Here is an 18,023-nt window from a genome sequence, read left to right on the forward strand (position 1 = left end):
TTCTTCTAAAAGCTCTTTGAACATGGAAAATGCAACGCGCATCCTTAATCTTCCCTCTGCCCTGCAGTGAGCACTGCTGCTGCAAGCCTTCCTCCCTCCTAACTGATGATGATGGCTCTGCAGAACTCATCGAGGCAAAAAATCAATCAGATCACAGCGCATGGAGAATTTCCTGTTGTTTTGGACAATAATGTAAATTGTTTTGCTCTCTAGGAGGAGCCCATAATCCTTTTTTCTTTTCTTTTTTTTTTGTGTATCATCATTTTATCTTCTGATCAACCACCGATATTTTAACACCCTCCAAGGTGCACAAAGTACATGCAAACATCTACCTTTGGCATAGCGCTGAAATAAAGTACCATCAGAACAAGAGTGGTCTGAAGCCGTAAATAGACAATACCGTATCTGTCAGGAAATCTATCATCTTTTCAGCTTGGTGTGCGCCTCACTAGCTTCATCTAGAGAGCCAGATCTGTGGTTTACCCAAATAGACATGTCTTTTAGCTTTAAATTGTTGAAAAAGGAGCTGATAGCATCAGCGTTCATTGTGATCTTGCCTCACTCGCGTTCAGTACATGCTGAGACACAGAGAGGTGGTGGATACACGTGGTCCCCCGGCGATCGCGGGCTGCCTTCCACGTCTTTGCCGAGCGGTGCGTGCAGGACGGCATCCCGTTCCTCAAGCCCGGTGGGATGCTCTCTGTCCCTCGCAGCTGCCCCCCAGGTCCAGAGCTCACCTTTCTCCGACTTGCTTCTCGTTCGAGGCCATAAACACCCACTGAATATTTCTTTTCACACCGGTCTGTCCCCAGAGCCGTAGCTATTAAAAACAACCTAGTGCAGGAACGTTTCCTTCAGCGAATGGGCGCGCTGTGGGATGCACAATCAAACTGTCCCCAACATCCCTTTACATTTTCTCCCTCCCATACGTATCCTGGCACATATACGCCTTGATAGATTTTCCTAAATGCCTGCTTGTGCTATGCAACGAATAAGACACTTTGTATTTTTTAAAAAAACCAACAAACTCAAAGCCAGGCCCGTGCACCCTGATGTGGTCCAGGACCCCGACCAACACCCACGCTCACAGTCAGCAGCTCTGGCAAACGTTGCTGCAGACCCAGTTGGATGCTAGCAGCGGTGGGAGATGGACAAGCACGTCCCTTGCCCGTGTCACCGCAGGTACCTGTGGTGCCAGCTGCAGGGACCCTCCTGGCACCCCCAACCCCAGCCCGGAGGCTCGGGCTGATGGATCCCCTTGATGTGGGGGCTGAAGCCTGTAGAGTTGGGACTCGCCAGCCACTGTCCCTGGAGCACACGGTCCCTCAGCCACCAGCACCCCCCCAGGACCCCAGCAGATGGCTGTTCCCGACCCCCCATCGCTTCGGTGGCAATGCTCCAGCATCAGTTAAGCAGCGCTCCGGGAGAGGCAGCAATTTTTGCGGCCATAAGCGAGATGTGGCACTGACCCCTAGTGACAAGCTCCCGGCCCGATGCTGCGCAAGGGAAGGGCTGCGATCGAAAAGGGACGCGCGGCCAAGAAGAGCGGGGATGCGGGAACGCTCCTCGTCTTGCACAAACCCTGCAGAAGGAAGGGATCCTCCTGCTGCAGGGCTCGGCAGGCTGGGGCAGCATTCCCATAGGGATACATCCCAGCCCTGCCACCCCAGGACACCAGCCCCTCCGCTCACCGCGCTGCGCCCAAGACAGATGCAGATTTATTGTACCGGAGAAGGATTTTATTTAAGACATCAATGACAAGTCCAAATATCGCACTTCACCTGCACCAAGCGGGAGAGCGATGCTGTAACCGCAGCAGTGGCGTCATTAGGGACAGGACGGGAAACGACCGACGTACAGCTCGTAGAGCCTGGCAGCGTAACGACCTTATACAGCAGAGGAATGCCGGGAACTCACGGAGGATCTGTTCGCACCCTGACCTACCCCTTCCCTTGGGAATACTCAGCTGCATGGCAGGCTCTGATCTGCACGCTACAGTTTATTTCTTTAAATACATACATTTAGGCTCTAAGCCTGTCCTTAAGTCCAAAAATGGGCTGTTTCAATTAAGGGCTTCAAGGAGAGCCCAGGACTAATGGTTTATTTCTGGGCATTTCAAAATACTCCCAACCATGTGGGCTGCTTGCAGGATGAGAAATACAGAAATACTTTACAATGCTCTCAGCAGCTCCTTACCATCAATTTTTCCCCTTCCCCGTAACTTCTGAGCCATAAGGAGGAGGATCCGACCCTCCCGGCACATCTCAGCGGTGCTGCGGAAGGGAGCAGATGTTTATTGAAGGGGAGATCGTCGTGGCATGGGTGGGATTAGACAAAGCTCCCCCCAAACACACGGCTCTCCCCAGCCCACATCCCAAGCTGTCCTGCAGGCTCACGTCCTCCAGCAAGGAACGACAGAGCTTTTGCTGTCCCCAGGAGATGGGCAGAGGCTGGAAAGCCACTTCCCCAGGTCCTGCGTCTCCCCACCCAGATATGGATGTGAAGCAGCTCCATCCCACCTCGGCAGGGTCTGTCCCCAGCACTGCCAGCCTTGCCCTTCATCTCCCTCCCCTCGTTTCCAAAATCTTTCTGCAGACCTCACTCCCCGCATTGTTCCCAGCTCAGGAGGCACCAGCAAAAAAAGAATCGAGGCTGCAAATAACCTCCCGGGCTTGTAACCAAGAAAATGCCAGCACTGAGCAAAGCCATCTTCCAACCTGCCTGCCCTTGGGATTCGCTGGCAAATTTTTGTCCCCAGCTATTTGCAGCTGTTGTGATGACCTGAGCTCTGGCCTTCGTAATAAAACTGCTTTAACCAGATACTTCTGTTACCCCCGAGGATGAACGTGCTCACGAGTTCGGTTCACAAGTCACGTGTACACGCAAGCTGGTGCCGGTTTAAGCAGCCCTGGAGCGGGTGGCACGCTTGCCCTCCCAGCTCCACGTGGTCACACTGCAGATGTAGTCGCTTTCTGAGAGCGGGGCTTGCTGACACACATCAGCAGAGCCGCTACCGCAACTGGTGGGGAAAGAAATGTGCTTTTTATCCTGGAATCACTCACCTCTTCCTGCTTGGCAGCAACTGAGGTGCCTACGTGAGACATATAGAAACTATAGAGCAGGGTTGTGTTGATTCGACTTTTCCAGCGTAGTTCGTTGTGCGGGCGAGCCTCCGGCGCGTGGTGAGCACACCCCGTCTCGACCCCAGCTATGGGGTGGGCTGAGCTCCCCCGCAGCATCCTCCCTGCAGATCTGCTGTGAAATGTCAGCCCGACAGCAGCCGGGGGCGGGGGGCACGGTGCGGGGCATACGGATACATTTCTGGCATCGGAAACCACAGCGGAACGACCAGCACGCTGCAGCAGGGAACTCACGCTGAGACTTGGGGGCTGGTTTGTCCCTTCACCATTAATTTAGAGCTGAAAGCACTCCTCCCTTTGGTGCAAAGGCTCACGGAGGGGCGGGAAAGCGAGAAGGTTTTTCTGGGTACCGTTCCACATCTGTCATTGCACCGGGCAGGGGGATGTCCAGCTCTCAGAGCTCGCTGTGTCTCTTGCCCTGCTTCTCCCTCGCTGCCAGCCTCGGGGCTGTGCCCCGCAGGTCCCTCCCAGGGGACCCGACTTTCTCTGCCTTGGTCTCCTGGGACGGCTCCTCCCGGACAGCAGTGTCCCCTCCAGGGCTTTCGGGTGGGCACCGCTCCGGCACGTCCCCACGGCGGTGGGAGGTGTGTGGGGGGAGCTCGGGCATGGCCGTCTCCATCATCTGGAGGAAGTCGTAAGCAGGGAGAGGAGGTTTCCAGCCTTCCTCAGACAAGGTGCCTGAGAAGCAAAGAAAGACAGTCCCATGTTAATGAGCTGAGAGGTAGGCAGCCCCGCTCCACACAGTTCCCCTTCATCATTCCCTTTCAAAGGAATTACGGCTTTTTTTTGCTCTTCTGGTGAAAGCAAAATTAAAGATCATTTCTTAAAGATCATCCTCTTTCCTCCAAAACTAATTACACCAGCCAAATTAAACCAGCCAAGTGTGCGTTCATATTTACCGGAGCTGGCCCAGGCCGTGGGGTCCCCTCTGTCCTCAGACACCCCCACCGCACAGGTCACACTCGGCGTCTGTCCACTGGCGGGTGGATGTTTCACCATTCAGGCCCCAGATCGCTGCGTTAACGACTGCGCGTTACCGACACGTCGTTAGGAGCGAGGGGAGACTGCTGTCTACATGGGGAGGAAGCAGTCCCATTGCATGAGGATGCTCTTTAATTTATGCTTTTAAGAGTGATCACGTGGTTCGTAGCACTTAAAAGCCTGAGGACGGAGGCTGTGATGGCTGGCACAGCCCTTGGCCACGCAGCGAGCTGCTCGGCCATCAGCTCACCCCTCTGACACCCCTAAAAACGAAGGTCCCTACCTAGAGACCTACACGGTGGTGTAGGTGCCTTTAGGTGGCGATGGAAAGAGGTGCGGGGGGGACGGCTGGCTCACCGGGTTCTCCCAGCGATTGCTGGGACAGAAATGGTGTCCTCAGCTCCGGAGAGAGCCTACACATCCCACCTCACCAGGCTGACGCCAGCTTTTGGAAACACTCGCTTTGGAAAAGCTCATTTTACAATTCATAGGGATCAAGCGGAGTCAAACCCATCGCCTTTCCGGAGCACGGAGCAGGCTGGCAGCCGGCAGTTCCCAAGATCCCTGCATCACCTATGGCTACACATAACACGTGAGAAAGGCACGTCTGCGCTGCCTTCCTCCAAAGCTTCAGCGGGCTGATCAAAGCAGGGGGGACACACTGAAAAGCTCCACGGTACAAGCCAACCCTTTATGTCCCAAAGACCACAGCAAAGCACCAGCTTCCTTATCCTTTCCTGTCCAAAAAAAAAATGCTGGAAGGCGCCTAAAGAGCAGCTATTTCTTATGCTGACAGCTGGGAGCCAGGAGATGTTTTTATTAGCAAGCTGTGTTTCAGAAGGTCTGGTCGCAGCAACCGGAGAGCACAGCCAGGTTTGGGGATTATCACGGGGAAAAGATGTCGATTCAGAACTATTCACGCTTGGCTCCGAACATTAAACAGTCCCAAAGCAAACTCGTGAGTGCGGGTATTCTCTTCTGCCCGGACTATTTGTACTTCTCCAACTCAAACTAGCATAGCTAGTTTTTCCATCATTAAATTCCAGGGCAGACAATTTATTGCACGTAGCATCTTCTCATAAATAGACCGGAGCTAACAGTGTGTGCTTAGGAACGTTACAAACGTGTGTCCACTTACTGCTGGGAATCTCTAGTCCTGCTTTTAGCTTCTCCAGCCAAGACAAGATGTTCATTTCAGTGATGGCCTGTTCTGATGGGAACTTGAATACCTGACCTCCGGCATGAAGGTTCACCCAGACAAGAACAGGCAGCGAAGGCATGGTGGCAAAGTAAGTCTTCAGGACCCCGCGTCCCACCGGAGTCTTCTTCCTGTTGGGAAGAGGAGATTCTAATTGCTCACCAGCGGTTTGGCAGCACAACAGGACGGAGAGGTGAACAAGCACCAAAGCCCTTGGGCCACATCCAGCAAAGCACACAGTTTTGCCTGTGGGACAGCTGTAGAAGCTCACCGCGTTATTTATAAGCTCAATGCCTTAAGCAAGCCTTTAGGGTCCGACGGAGAGGGAGCCAACAGCAAATTAGATGTGTGAAGAAACCCTCGAGCAGGAGGAGCTGGGGCAAACTCTGCAGGAGGGTGTGAAATGTTCTCCCCCCGAAGTTTTTAAGAAGAGGTGAGAGAGGAGGGGGACAAATCCTGCAGCCCCCCGTGGTTAGTCCCTGTTTGGAGGAGCTACCAGCTCCCTCCAGCCCTGTTGCTGCCATCACCCCGTGGCTGCAGCAAGTCCGCAGGGGATGGAAAGGCAGGAGCTGATGCAGAGGGCTGTGCTCGGGCGGTCCAGCCCCTGGGCAGCTGCCGGGTGCTTCCCCACAGCCCGAGGAGCCGGGATTGCAACATCCCCAAGCGGCACAGAGAGAGGGAAAAGAGGACATTGAGATGGAGGGACAGCAGGGCCATGAAGACGCTGAGTGCTTCCAGCGCTATTTCCAGGCTGCGAGCGATGCTCGAGGGCTGAGCTGGCTCTCGCCCTGGGAATGAGGTCCTCTTTCTAGGACTATGCTACTTTTTCCGATCCAATGGCCACATTCTGCCCTCTTTTGTGGCACTGCGCTTTTGCTCTGACAAAGGACAGCTCGCTCTTTCTCAGAGCAAAGGCAGATGTGTAGGTGGGGAAGTTCCACGGGCTCTCGTGTCTTGTGCATTACTGGCAAACGAATCGCCTTCTCTTTGAAAACATGTGCGTTCCCCACTAGCTAAACTTCAGCCCACGCTGCGAGGCGCTTCCCAGACTTCAAAGCGAGTTATGATTAAGACAGTGAGGTGTCTCTGGGCTCGGGCAAAACAAACAGAGGCTAAAAATTGAAAACGTAACTAGGGAGGGGAGGATTAAAAAAAAATCCCCTCTCCTACAACTTTCTATTTCTTGCTCCTAGATTCATTTCGTTTCTTGAATATTTTTAAGTTTGTCTTACGGGGCTTCTTCTGGCCATCCCTTCTTCTGAAAACTTTCTTTCCCCCGAGTTGACAACCAGTAACTGCCCTGTTGTGCATCCCTCTAATTTCCGATGGAAAAATCAGACACTCCAGGAGGGCAAATTTACTTTTTTCTACCACATGCAACAAAAATGCATATAACACCAGAGCGAGGGTCAAACTACTATGTGATACCTTTGAGAACATTTTACTCTACTGAAAATTATTCCTGCAATCAATTAAACATTTACTAATTTTACTTTTTGTCGTGCAATTTTGCAGCTGCCCAGAACTCGTACTGAATCATTGCTAAATGATTTGACCTCCCAACTCAGGATGACTTCAGACGGAAGAATCACATTTACCAGCTAGATAGTGTTTCCTTTTTTTTTCCCCCCTGAAATGCTAAGAGTGAGCTAATGGAAAGAAGAAAAGAGGTTTTTATACACTTACAAGTTCAACCAGCAAGCCACAAACGCTTGCCAGGGTCTTCCTTTTGCCAGCTTCAGCATTTCCTCGCTTTCCATTTGCCCGATGACACCATCGCTGAACAAGATGAGGAAGGGCTTTCTGAGTTGCAAGTAGCGGGGCAGATTTTGCACGGTGATTTCTGGCTGCAAGTCATCAAAACAAGAAGTTGGGGTTTACAGGGAGGAGAGAACAGGACAAAATTAGACTTTCTGTCCTTACGCGAGAGGTCCAGGGGCTAAGCAAGGCTGTTGGATGCCTCGCTGTTGGATCCAACAGCGAGGCTGTTGGATGCAAGCAGCTCGAAAACAAGCGTGGGTGCTGGGATAGCGGTGCGCGTTGGAGATGTCTACGCCCGACCCTGCCCATGGCAAACCAAGCCTGCCCGAACAGCCGCGCCGGTGCGAGCAGAGCAGGCGGAAGCAAGGCCAGCTCAGCCCAGCTCCGCGTGTTGTGGTTACAACCAGTCTCTGAAGGCATCTGCCAGAGGCAGGGAGCAGACCCAAGGCACCGCAGCAGCGGGTCTGTGACCGGCACAAGCCAGACCATCGACTCCCAGGGTCTCCTCCCACGAGGCCACTCAGCAAACAACAAATTTCTGTCCAGACTGTCTGACCCAAGCCATAAAATCTAAAACCAAACGTAATTCAGCATGATTAAGAGCAAACATACTTACTTTGCACAGCTCCGTGCTATAATCAGCACTTCTGCAAATGAGTGCAATGGAAAAAGGACATTTTTTTTTTTTTTCTTTTTTACTTACAAAAACTTCCAGCAATTCGTATCTGATCATCTGCACCATGTCCTGCGCGCTCTGTTTGACCAAAGTGATGCCTTCCACGCTCCGACCTCCGCTCCTGGCAAGGAGGAGGGCTGGGGGAGACACCGCGTATTTACGGGATCTGAAAAAAGAGGGATGGTAACTAGAACTGGCCGGGGGATTTGCCACAAACTAAATCTGCCGCACGCGGAGCTGGCATCCTCGTGGTGGAAAGTGGGGACAGGGACGGAGGGAAGGGAAAGGCTGCTGTTAGAGGCGTGGAATAAAAGGGTCCTGAGCTGCCTCCCCTGCGCATCATGTCCCCCCCTCTCCAGTCCCTGCACCGTCCTGACTTGAGCCAACAGGGAGAGACGGGGCTGACGTGTTCCCTCATCCCCTTCTCAAACAAGAACTTACCCAGCTCGCACCAGGCGCTAAACACACACACGCACACACAAACAGCGCTTTCTTCTGCAAAAAGACATCAGCAGCTAAATAATAGGGAAAATCCAAACCACCACCATCTAAACTATTTGCTGCCACTTCTTTTTCATCTTCACACCTAGGTTAGGTGGTGCAAATACCCACCCAGAGCTTCACTCTGCCTCCCAAGCCAAGGCAAACGGAAGGTCTTAGACTCCATCCGAGGGACACCAACCTACAGGAGCTAGGCTCCAGGGGATCTGATTTTTGGCTTGGTGAACACGGGCAATTTTGCTGAAGTTCAGCCCCACGTTAGAGCAACGCGCACAGACTGCACACGTATACGCTTGGTGGAGAAGCCAGCTCATCCTCTGTTCCCCAACGTTCTTCTCGTAAGAGGGTTCAAGGGTATTTAAAGAAAAGCTGAGAAAGTGGAAAGAGCAAAAAATAGGAGAAGTCCGAGCAATGAAAGGGCAGAGGGTACACCAAGACGGGAGAGCAATTTTCTGGAAGTTTGAGGAACTTGAGTCCCGAAGGCTCCAGATGTCAGTGCCCAGAGGAAGGGTGCGACGGGGGGGAAGTCAGCTGTCTCTACAGGCTTTTTTGGGGGCATCTGTAGTTCATTTTTAAAAGGCTGCTGGTAATTTTTCAGAGGCTGTGACACCAGAATTGCTGGGGAAGTGAGTGAGGTGTAAGGACATTTTGGGCCGGGGAGGTGGGGATGTGGAAAGCCTTTGGTTTCCTTTTCAAAAGTAATCTGGTCCATCTCTTTTTTTTCTCCATCGGAGAAAACATGACACAAACTCAGCCTACTGCAAAGGCAGCTCATAGAAAAGTCATGTTACAACCAATTGCACTTTCCTCTGTGGTTTGCCCAGGCCAGTTCGGTTTGGACGCTTATTTTAGCCGTTCTGAACGGGATGGAGATTTGGTCAAACTGGGTTTAAAAATCTCGGTGTTTGGTGTTTTAGGTGATCAATAGCGAAGCAAGTGGAGGTAACTGCAGATAACACATTTCCATGATGTTCAGCTCATACGTAGGTCTTTCACTTCCCCCATCACACACTTATTTGTCTGGAAATAATACACCCACTGCAAATTTCTCAGGGGCACCCAAGACCTGCCCTGATGTCTTGATAAAGAGCAGCAGTAATGACTGACTGCGAACTTCCCCCAGGCCTTCAGATGTTGTGACTCCATTGCTAACCTGTTCTTGGATTTATCCGAGCCATTTCAGTTTCATTTTACGGTATCTTCTGCTTTTTTTGATTTCTCTTTGTAAATCCAGCCCTGAGCTAAGCTTTCCCCTTTCCGTCTGGACTCCCAAGCTCTGCTACTCAAAGAAGTTGAGTCTCACACCTCTGGTCATGGCTGGGAGTCCTTTGATCTATTAGGAAGGTCTTTAACTCTCATCTTTGTCGTTTTTCAAATCAATCTGTATTTGCCATCAATTAAGAACGGTAAAACCCTAGAAAATTTTTGAATTCAGGGATTTTTTAACTTCTTCAACTTCCACAGTTCTTAAAGAGACTCTCTGGCTCGATCAGTTCTCAGAGGAGGTAAGGACTCTTGCTCCCCAGGCCTCAACAGATCAACTTGTCAGCAGCCTCTGATAAGGATATATTTCTTAGGTACTGCCAGAAAACCAACAAATTCCCCATCTAATAGCTAGAGCCTGCCCTGAAATCACTTCTCATCTTACTGGTACCAAGTGGTTGTATTGTTGCTTACGACAGCTTTCTATTTATGTAGCAGGGGCATACGATGGGTAACACGAGACTTGCATTTAAATCGAAAACATCTGCGAACAAATACTTGGCAGGAACCTATGACATCTAAGTATTTGAGAAATAAATAACGACTTCATTCAAAGCATTTCTTACTGCTTTTTTTTTTTGTTTTTCATTAGTTACCAACTGAGCAGGTGCTTGCTGAGCAAACAGTTTTGCTAACAACATTCTTTGTGTATTTTGTATACCTTCTTCTCCCTGACCTGGCAGCCACAAACATTTCCTCCTTGAGCCTTCAGCAGAAGAATAGCTTTTCTTTGCTTAAGAAGGGAAGTGAGCCCGGCTCTTGCATAAGGAATTCCTGTAAGTGTTTACTTTCTACTTACAGTTGAGAAGATGACCATCTACAGTAGCTTCACCCACAAATCACAGCCAAAATCCAAACTTGGCAGAATGAATATGTATGTAAACTGTATTAACTATTCCAAGTAAACAGGAGCACACTGCAGACCGTGGCTGGAGCAGGAGGATGGAGGTGTATTCTCGTTGCTGAGAGAACACAGGCATTTTCTATTCGTATCTTGTTTTGTAAGATCTCCCTGCCCTCCTTTGGGGGTTTTTTCCCTTCTATCAGCTGGGCTGAGATCCTCAGGGGAGAAAAGACTTTTAGGTCAGGGCCAGGTTTTGCACCCTGATGACGCTGGTTGTGACTTCTGTACCTGCCATCGCCCACTGGTCTCCCACCCCAGCAATGAACAAGCCTGGCACTGCCTCGCTTCTAAGACCCAACCGCGGCTGGTGCTTGAAGCACAGTTTGGTTATAATAGAGATGTACTACCAAGATATTTACATGTTTATTTTCCGTGCATACCACAAAAATGCCCATGTCTCATCAGACGTGCTAGAGATGCATCGCATCTGTAAGAGACTAGTGAAAATAATTCCCTGTTGCATTACTGGCTGTTAACCCACACCTGGAAAACAAGCCAAGGACCTTCTGGGATTTTTAACTCTGCCTTGATAGCTAGTTCCTGATGGAAATGAGATGCCAGGACAAGCTGAAGGTTCCCCTTGGATCTAGCTGCATTTATAGGCACTGAAGCATCTCTCACAGCCTAATCCAAAGCACTTTGCCCCTTCTGGCGTGAGTCTTAATGACACAGTTAGGTGCATGGACTGATACATGCTCAGATCCCATTAGCTCCAATTTGGCTTAAAGTTAGGGCTGCGATTATCCTCTTATTCAATCAAGAACTGACCAAGGAAGCCTTGACATCGCCTTTACCATATTTGCAGGAGGAAGGCTGCTATATTCTTCTGGGACTCTTCCTCCAGAAAGAGGGTGCACCTCCCCGAAGCTGCCTGGAAATGGTAATAATGGCTTGCTCTCACCAAGGGGAGGGAAACAGGAGGTCACCTCTTTCAAGAAAAAAACATCCACGGTAAGATTAACGGGTGAAATGATAGAGGTAGGTTCTTCCCCATCCTTGGCAGATGCAAACATCTCACAGCCAGATGCAAGCGCCCACCGGGAAGCTGGATGAGACCAAAGGGATTTAACGCCTTTCACAGTGCTGCACACCAAGGCAGCTCCATGGAAACACAGCATTTATTTCAGGGCTTTCAAACCACTTTCCAGCACCCAGACACCATCCCCACTCCACTGCTAGCCAAGAAAGCCTGCAGGTAGTCACAAACCACCTCTGTTTTGGCTGCTCTTGGCAACGGGGGGCAACCATCAGAGTAAGACTGACATTTACACTGCTGGCTTTGCAACAATCCCCTTACGGTCCCCTTCCCCATCCCTCAGCAGGCACTTTCACAGCATTAGGGCAAGGAAGAGGAGACAAGGCGGCGAAGGGACCGCAGAAGGAGGAAGACCAGTAACAATTCATCACTTCTTCCTGATGGAAAAAGAAGGGCAGAACTGTTTTGCCTTCCTCACACACTGATCCTGGCTAGAGGGTATCATTTTTCCAGCCTGTTTTTTCCTCCATAAAAGTTTGGTCCTGCTTGTATGAGGAACCCAAGAGATGCATGGGGACTGGCAGGGCTGGAGGACTGACAATACCCAGAGTGAACTTGAACAGCCAGAAGGGAGATGACCGTTCAGTTCAACAGGGCTAGATGAGTTGACCATGGACATGTTGCAAATCAGTGGCAGAGCCAGGGCTACACCTCCCTTTGGCTGAGTCCTGACCAATCTCTCTACAGGACTAAGTCACTCGTAGCTGTTTGGGGCTGCTGCTAAACACTCAGCGGGGCCAGTGATGCTTGCTCTAGGCATTGGCTTTCATTAAATTCAGATCGGCTTGAATTCCCTCCAAAGAAAAAGAGAAACAACTTACAAAGCCAAGGCATCATCTTCAAAATACATCCCCATGGTTACGTGGCCACTTAAGATGTTTCCTGCCTCTTTGAAAGCTTCCCCGGCTGTAAAAAAAAAAAAAAAAGAAAAAAAAAAGACAAAAAAAAGACAAATATACAAAAACAAACAATAAGAGAAGTGTCAGCTTCCTCCTGGAAACCAAATTGCTGTCTGCATACATAACAGCCTCCCACAGCAAACTGTCAGTTGGGAACAAAACAACGATTAGAGGCTCATGAGAAATGGTTGCGTCTCATGGCTGCAGGCTATGGGAGGAGGAGTTGGCAGTGGGGCAAGGATCAGAAGGGAAGTTCCTATTATGAGAACAGTATACACTCTTTAGCCACCAGCACTGAATTTCCAGGATCTACAAGACAGAGGCGCTGATGGAAAATGAAATGTCTTTAAGGACTTACAGTCCATAAGTGTTCTTAGAAACAGGAGTCCAATTATAAATCTAAATAGAAATCTTATAAATACCAGTGACCTTTTGGAAATGACTGATGATGACTTAACTGGAGTAGTGCTAAGAGCGCAGCAGATAAACCAACCTCTCCCCCAAGTGTCTTTCGGTTTTATCCAGTTCCTCCGAGCAAGCAGTGTCTGTTACAGGCCTCCAGCTAGGGCAGGGAGGATCTAAAAAGCTAAATGCCTTGCAGACACAGCGTGCTCCACCGCTCTGTGCAGCTGCAAAGAGAGGGCAGCACCTCCACTGTCACAGCTCAGCACAAACCCATGTGTGAGGTCAGGTAGAGGACAGGGAGGAAAAGACCAGGTTGGGGTTCTCTTGATCCATTGCATCACAGCTACAGGCTGGGCGGGGAATGGATGGAGAGCAGCCCTGAGGAGAAGGACTTGAGGGTGTTGGTGGACGAGAAGCTCAACGTGACCCAGCAATGTGCGCTGGCAGCCCAGAAAGCCAACCGTGTCCTGGGCTGCGTGTCCAGCAGCGTGACCAGCAGGTCGAGGGAGGGGATTCTGCCCCTCTGCTCCCCTCTGGGGAGACCCCCCTGCAGTGCTGCGTCCAGCTCGGGGGGCCCCAGGACAAGAAGGACATGGAGCTGTTGGAGAGAGTCCAGAGGAGGCCACGGAGATGGTCCGAGGGCTGGAGCACCTCTGCTATGGAGACAGGCTGAGAGAGGTGGGGTTGTTCGGCCTGGAGAAGAGAAGGCTGCGGGGAGACCTTAGAGCCCCTTCCAGTCCCTGAAGGGGCTCCAGGAAAGCTGGAGAGGGACTGGTGACAAGGGCAGGGAGTGACAGGACAAGGGGGAATGGCCTGAAGCTGCAGGAGGGGAGATGGAGATGAGATGTGAGGCAGAAATCCTTCCCTGTGAGGGTGGTGAGGCCCTGGCACAGGTTGCCCAGAGAAGCTGTGGCTGCCCCTGGCTCCCTGGCAGTGTTCAAGGCCAGGTTGGATGGGGCTTTGGGCAACCTGGGCTAGTGGAGGGTGTCCCTGCCCATGGCAGGGGGTTGGGACTGGGTGGGCTTTGAGGTCCCTTCCCACCTGAACCAGTCTGGGATTCGATGATTCTATGAATCTGTGCTGAGAGACTGAGAGCAGAGCCCCGAAATGAAGCTGACTCCAGAGCTGGTTTATGCCCTTGTAAAACAGGCTCACTTTTAGACAGCTGGATCCATGGGAGAGGCAAGCTTTGTGAGAACATGCAAGTCATAGTGCGTGAGCTTGTAGTTATAGATCACAGATCAAAACTGCTGCTGCCAAAGGTAGGGTGAAAACGGGGTGGATTTCAACACCACCACCCCTCCTCTTTTGTATTGAGCAATTGAAAGTAACAAAACAGGCTCTTCTGACTTACGGAGAGTGAGAAATTACACGCTTTGGAGAAGTCAGGTTTTCCCAAGAATTAAGGTTATATCTCAGATACAGCCCTGATATGTGTTGCTTTATAATTTAAGTAAAATCTCATTCAGATACTGCTTAGCGTTCCTCGTAACGTTCACCGTTGTATCACAAGTGGCCCAGCCCAAGCTCTTGGGACCACTGACTCAGACCTTGATAGACCGAGGCTGGCTCACAACTGGTCACTTTTTGGTTCTTTGCCTCCTGCTTTGCTGCTACGCTCAAAGCCGTATTTTCCATTGTTTCCCTGGAACCACAGGGACCACAAACTTTACAGCATTTTCTTTTCCAGATGGAAGCTTAGATCCTTAAAGGAGTGGCTGGTTGAGAGTTCAGGAAACAACACGCATACAACAAAGCTGGTGACACAGCTTGGCTGGTTCTTCCTCTGATACACAGAAACCACTGTTGGATGGGTTTGACGTTGGCTTCCAGCTCTTTGGTTACTTGATTTTATCAGCGTTGAAAGAAAAGCAACCCACAGGACCAGCTGATAAGGAACATAGAGAACTTCACCAACAAACTTCTTATGAACTTGCCCAGCTCCTGGAGAAAAGGTCATGGGGAAGATTGAACATGTCCCATGCCATCAGGCTCTAAAGGACACAGCAGGCTCACATCCAGACCTCCTCGGGACAGCACTTTGATTTTAAGCCCTCACTTGAGACATAAGCCTGCGTCGAAGTGCTGCCCCGCAGCGTCCCTGGCCGCAGGAATTCTCTCCTAAATCAGGACAACGTTCAGCAGAGCCCAGGCTTATTCCTTTGATCAGGGTCATTCCTGATGAGATCTTTCCAAATGTTTCCGTATTTTGGGGCTGTGCCAGACCCAGAGCCGCACACAGCCTTCGCTTCTCGACAGCTCACAGCAACCGTCTCTTAGCCCTGTGCAAGAAACACCCTAAATTCACACAGCCCCAGAACAGACACGAAGCATTTCCAAAGATGCTATCCAAATATTTCCTAGAAAATTAGTCCCTCCTGAGAACACGGTTTTAATTCCCTGCAAGGTTTGATCATCCGCTGCAGCACATGCCTCGAGCCGGAATCCCAGCTGCCTTCCACAACAGAGCGCTGTGAATTGCACAATCCCAGCTTCACCGCAGGATTTGGGAAAAGGAAGGAATAAAACTGCCAGATGAGGAAGGGTCTACAGCTCCTGCAGAGTTTTCGGACGCAGGATCTGAGCATCACCCTTTATCCCTCTACCAGAAGGCATCTCATGAAACCATGCACTCCAGCAGCACCTGTAGTATCGTTGCACGCCGCCTTCACTTGGCTTACACCAATGCTGGCAAAGCACTACGATGTTACCAGAGCTTTGCAGAACACAGGTGGATTTTAAAACATTTGCTGCACGGTTTAGGACAGAGTCTTACTTCCAAGCATGCTTCCCATTTCTGCATAGCAAACCAATTTCTCTCCTATAAGTTCTCCAAGTTTCCAGGAAAACGCTCATTCGTTGCCCTAGTAATACCATTCACCTCCTTGTAATAAATTTTAATTATGATTTTTCCGACGAGCCTCTTTTAGATTAGACCTGCTGAAGAGCTTCCTAACATAGTTCTGACGTTAAGTGCTGGAAAAAATCCAAGGCTTTATTTAACTGGACATCTCCTTGCTCTGTTTCAGTTAACTAGAAATGGCAATGACACAGTGCATTGCTGGTTCAGGTTAGAGCAGGAATTTTTGCTGTGAGAAAATCATTGGAAATTCCAGATAAGTTTGCAGGCTGATAAGAGCAGCAATGTGGTTTCCCTGATTCTGGCTTGGGTTTGGTGCCAGAACAGCTGGCTCCAGCTTTCTGCTCCCTCAGGTTGCTCTGCATCAGGCTTGAACACCCCTCAGGTTACGGGCGGTGAAAGCATCCCGTATTTCATCTGCCTTGGCATCTGCGGCTGAGTTACCCCAGACTGCGGATGCCATTCCAGATTGCAGACTGAGCGTGCCCCGAGGGAAGAGGCAATCTTGCGGGCTCCACAAAGAGACGTCTGGAAACCTCCAAGACTCTTGTTTGCACAGAAGGAAATGAACTACTCAAGTCTTCTCAGTTTTCTTAAGACTTTTATGTTGCAAAAGAAAAAAATTCAAACAAACTTGCTAGAGCATTCTTTAATTACAGTGCAGCAAGAAGGGCAGTTAGCATCAGTGATTTCTAAGAGGTCCCATGAAGAACGGCAGGGAGGTTGGAACCAGATGATCTTTGAGGTCCTTTCCAACCCAAATCATTCTATGATTCTATGAGTCTGAGCTCACACCTCCAGCCGGATCCAGGCAGGTTCCTTCCATGAACCCCTCTCACCATCCCCACGTTGTCCAAGGTCCTACCATAGGGCTAATCCAGTCTCCACCACCGCAGAGAGTGGAATATAAGAGATAGAGGGGAGATTTTGGAGCTCAGCTGATGAAAACCAGGGAGAAATGGGCTAAAGATTTTTTTTTTTTTTTTGAGATCAGTAAGATTATCTGCTGTATTTAACAGACCCTCCAGAAGAAGGCAGGCGGATTAGCTGGCAGCCGGCTTGGTGAACACAGCCCAAGTGTTTTCCGGTTGGGTCCAGACGTGTGATTTTGTTCTTACCTCTGAGCACAGTGGATTCCCTCTGGATCTCCTCATGTGAGAAAGCAGCTTGGTTTGCATTGAACCGAAGTTTACAGCCCCAACGGAGCTTCAAAATGAAAAACAGTCTGAAATGTTGATCTGAAGAAAGATCAGAAAATTCTCCTTTTTTGAATGCAGCAATTCCCAGGGGTAGCTGGTAACTGAGAGACCGTCGGGTTGTAGGTCCTAGCTCTCCACTGTGGATTTGACAGAAGCATGACATGATGTTCCCTTCCCAGACTGACTTTATTCCGTCGCCCTTGTTAACACATACGATTGCCACATGAAAAACCACCATAGCTCTTGGGGCCATTTCTCCCTCTTTCAGAAAGGCTGTGGAAACCCAATGGATGCTGGAACACAGCTATGGCATGCAAGGAATGATTCCGGAGCAGCATCGGAGTGACTAACAGCACCCTAGGCAGCAGGCAGGGGAGGGAGAGCACGACGGCTCCGAATTTCAGCCACTCTGCTGTCCCAGCACTGGCCAGGACTATACTGGTCAAGAATACAAAGCGAGACAAATTCAAACAAGTTCAGAACACTCCTTCCAGCACCTTTGCTTAACTTCTAGGTGATGCCCACCGCTCTGGGGGCTTTGCCCACCTACTTCAATGTGGATTTTATTGAGTTATTTGCATTTCATTCCTTTTGATGTTAAAAATTTATATTTTACCTTATTGCTGCTTTGCTTTTTTTAAAAAAAAAAAGGTTTCAGATTGTGCATTGGTTGCAAGGACCGGGACTACCACGTTTGCAGAAGAAGAAGTCAGGAAGATAACTATCAGTGCAATAGAGAAAAGGGCTTTCTTTAAGAAAGAGTGTTGTGATATGTTGTACACGGTCTACAAGAAGAGGCTGACGGATCTGAGCTTGTTCAGTCAGAGGCTAAGAGGGGATTTAATGGCAGCCTACAACTACTTTGAAGGGGACTTCTAAAGAGGACAAAGTCTTCACGGTAAGAGGCAGGAGATACAACGGGGACAAAAGGCACAAATTGTGGCTTGGTAAGTTCACATAGGACATCTGCAAAAATTTCTTTGCAGAGACAGGTCGCCCAGGGCATTCTTGTTTTGTACTGCGCCAAGCACGACGTCTCAGTGGTACCACGCCGGGTGTAGGAAAGACGCCGGGCAGCTGGATGTCCTCCGAGCCAGGAAAGGGACCTTAGGTCCCACATCTGGAATCACCCACAGTCTTCTACTTGCAAAAATAAAAAGGGTGGTGCCAGGCGGGCTGTGATATGAGCAAACACACTTA

The 18,023-nt window shown here is 50.1% G+C and overlaps 1 protein-coding gene across 3 annotated transcripts in view; it reads right to left on the reverse strand.

Annotated features, from left to right (window-relative positions):
• Positions 1–1,717: 1,717 nt before the first annotated feature.
• TXNDC16 (thioredoxin domain containing 16) overlaps positions 1,718–18,023 on the reverse strand; it is a 35,074-nt gene continuing 18,768 nt past the window's right edge. For 2 of the 3 annotated variants that reach the window (XM_075753195.1, XM_075753196.1), the window contains 5 exons: positions 12,282–12,366; positions 7,784–7,922; positions 7,006–7,166; positions 5,260–5,450; positions 1,718–3,818 (listed from right to left, as the gene is read on the reverse strand). In XM_075753195.1, the coding sequence (XP_075609310.1) occupies positions 3,535–3,818; positions 5,260–5,450; positions 7,006–7,166; positions 7,784–7,922; positions 12,282–12,366 (860 nt within the window). In that variant the 3' untranslated portion in view covers positions 1,718–3,534. The remainder of the gene's footprint in view (positions 3,819–5,259; positions 5,451–7,005; positions 7,167–7,783; positions 7,923–12,281; positions 12,367–18,023) is intronic. The other variant, XM_075753197.1, reaches the window with a different exon arrangement.

This window comes from Balearica regulorum, chromosome 5, assembly GCF_011004875.1.
Source record: "Balearica regulorum gibbericeps isolate bBalReg1 chromosome 5, bBalReg1.pri, whole genome shotgun sequence".
Classification (NCBI taxonomy): domain Eukaryota; kingdom Metazoa; phylum Chordata; class Aves; order Gruiformes; family Gruidae; genus Balearica; species Balearica regulorum.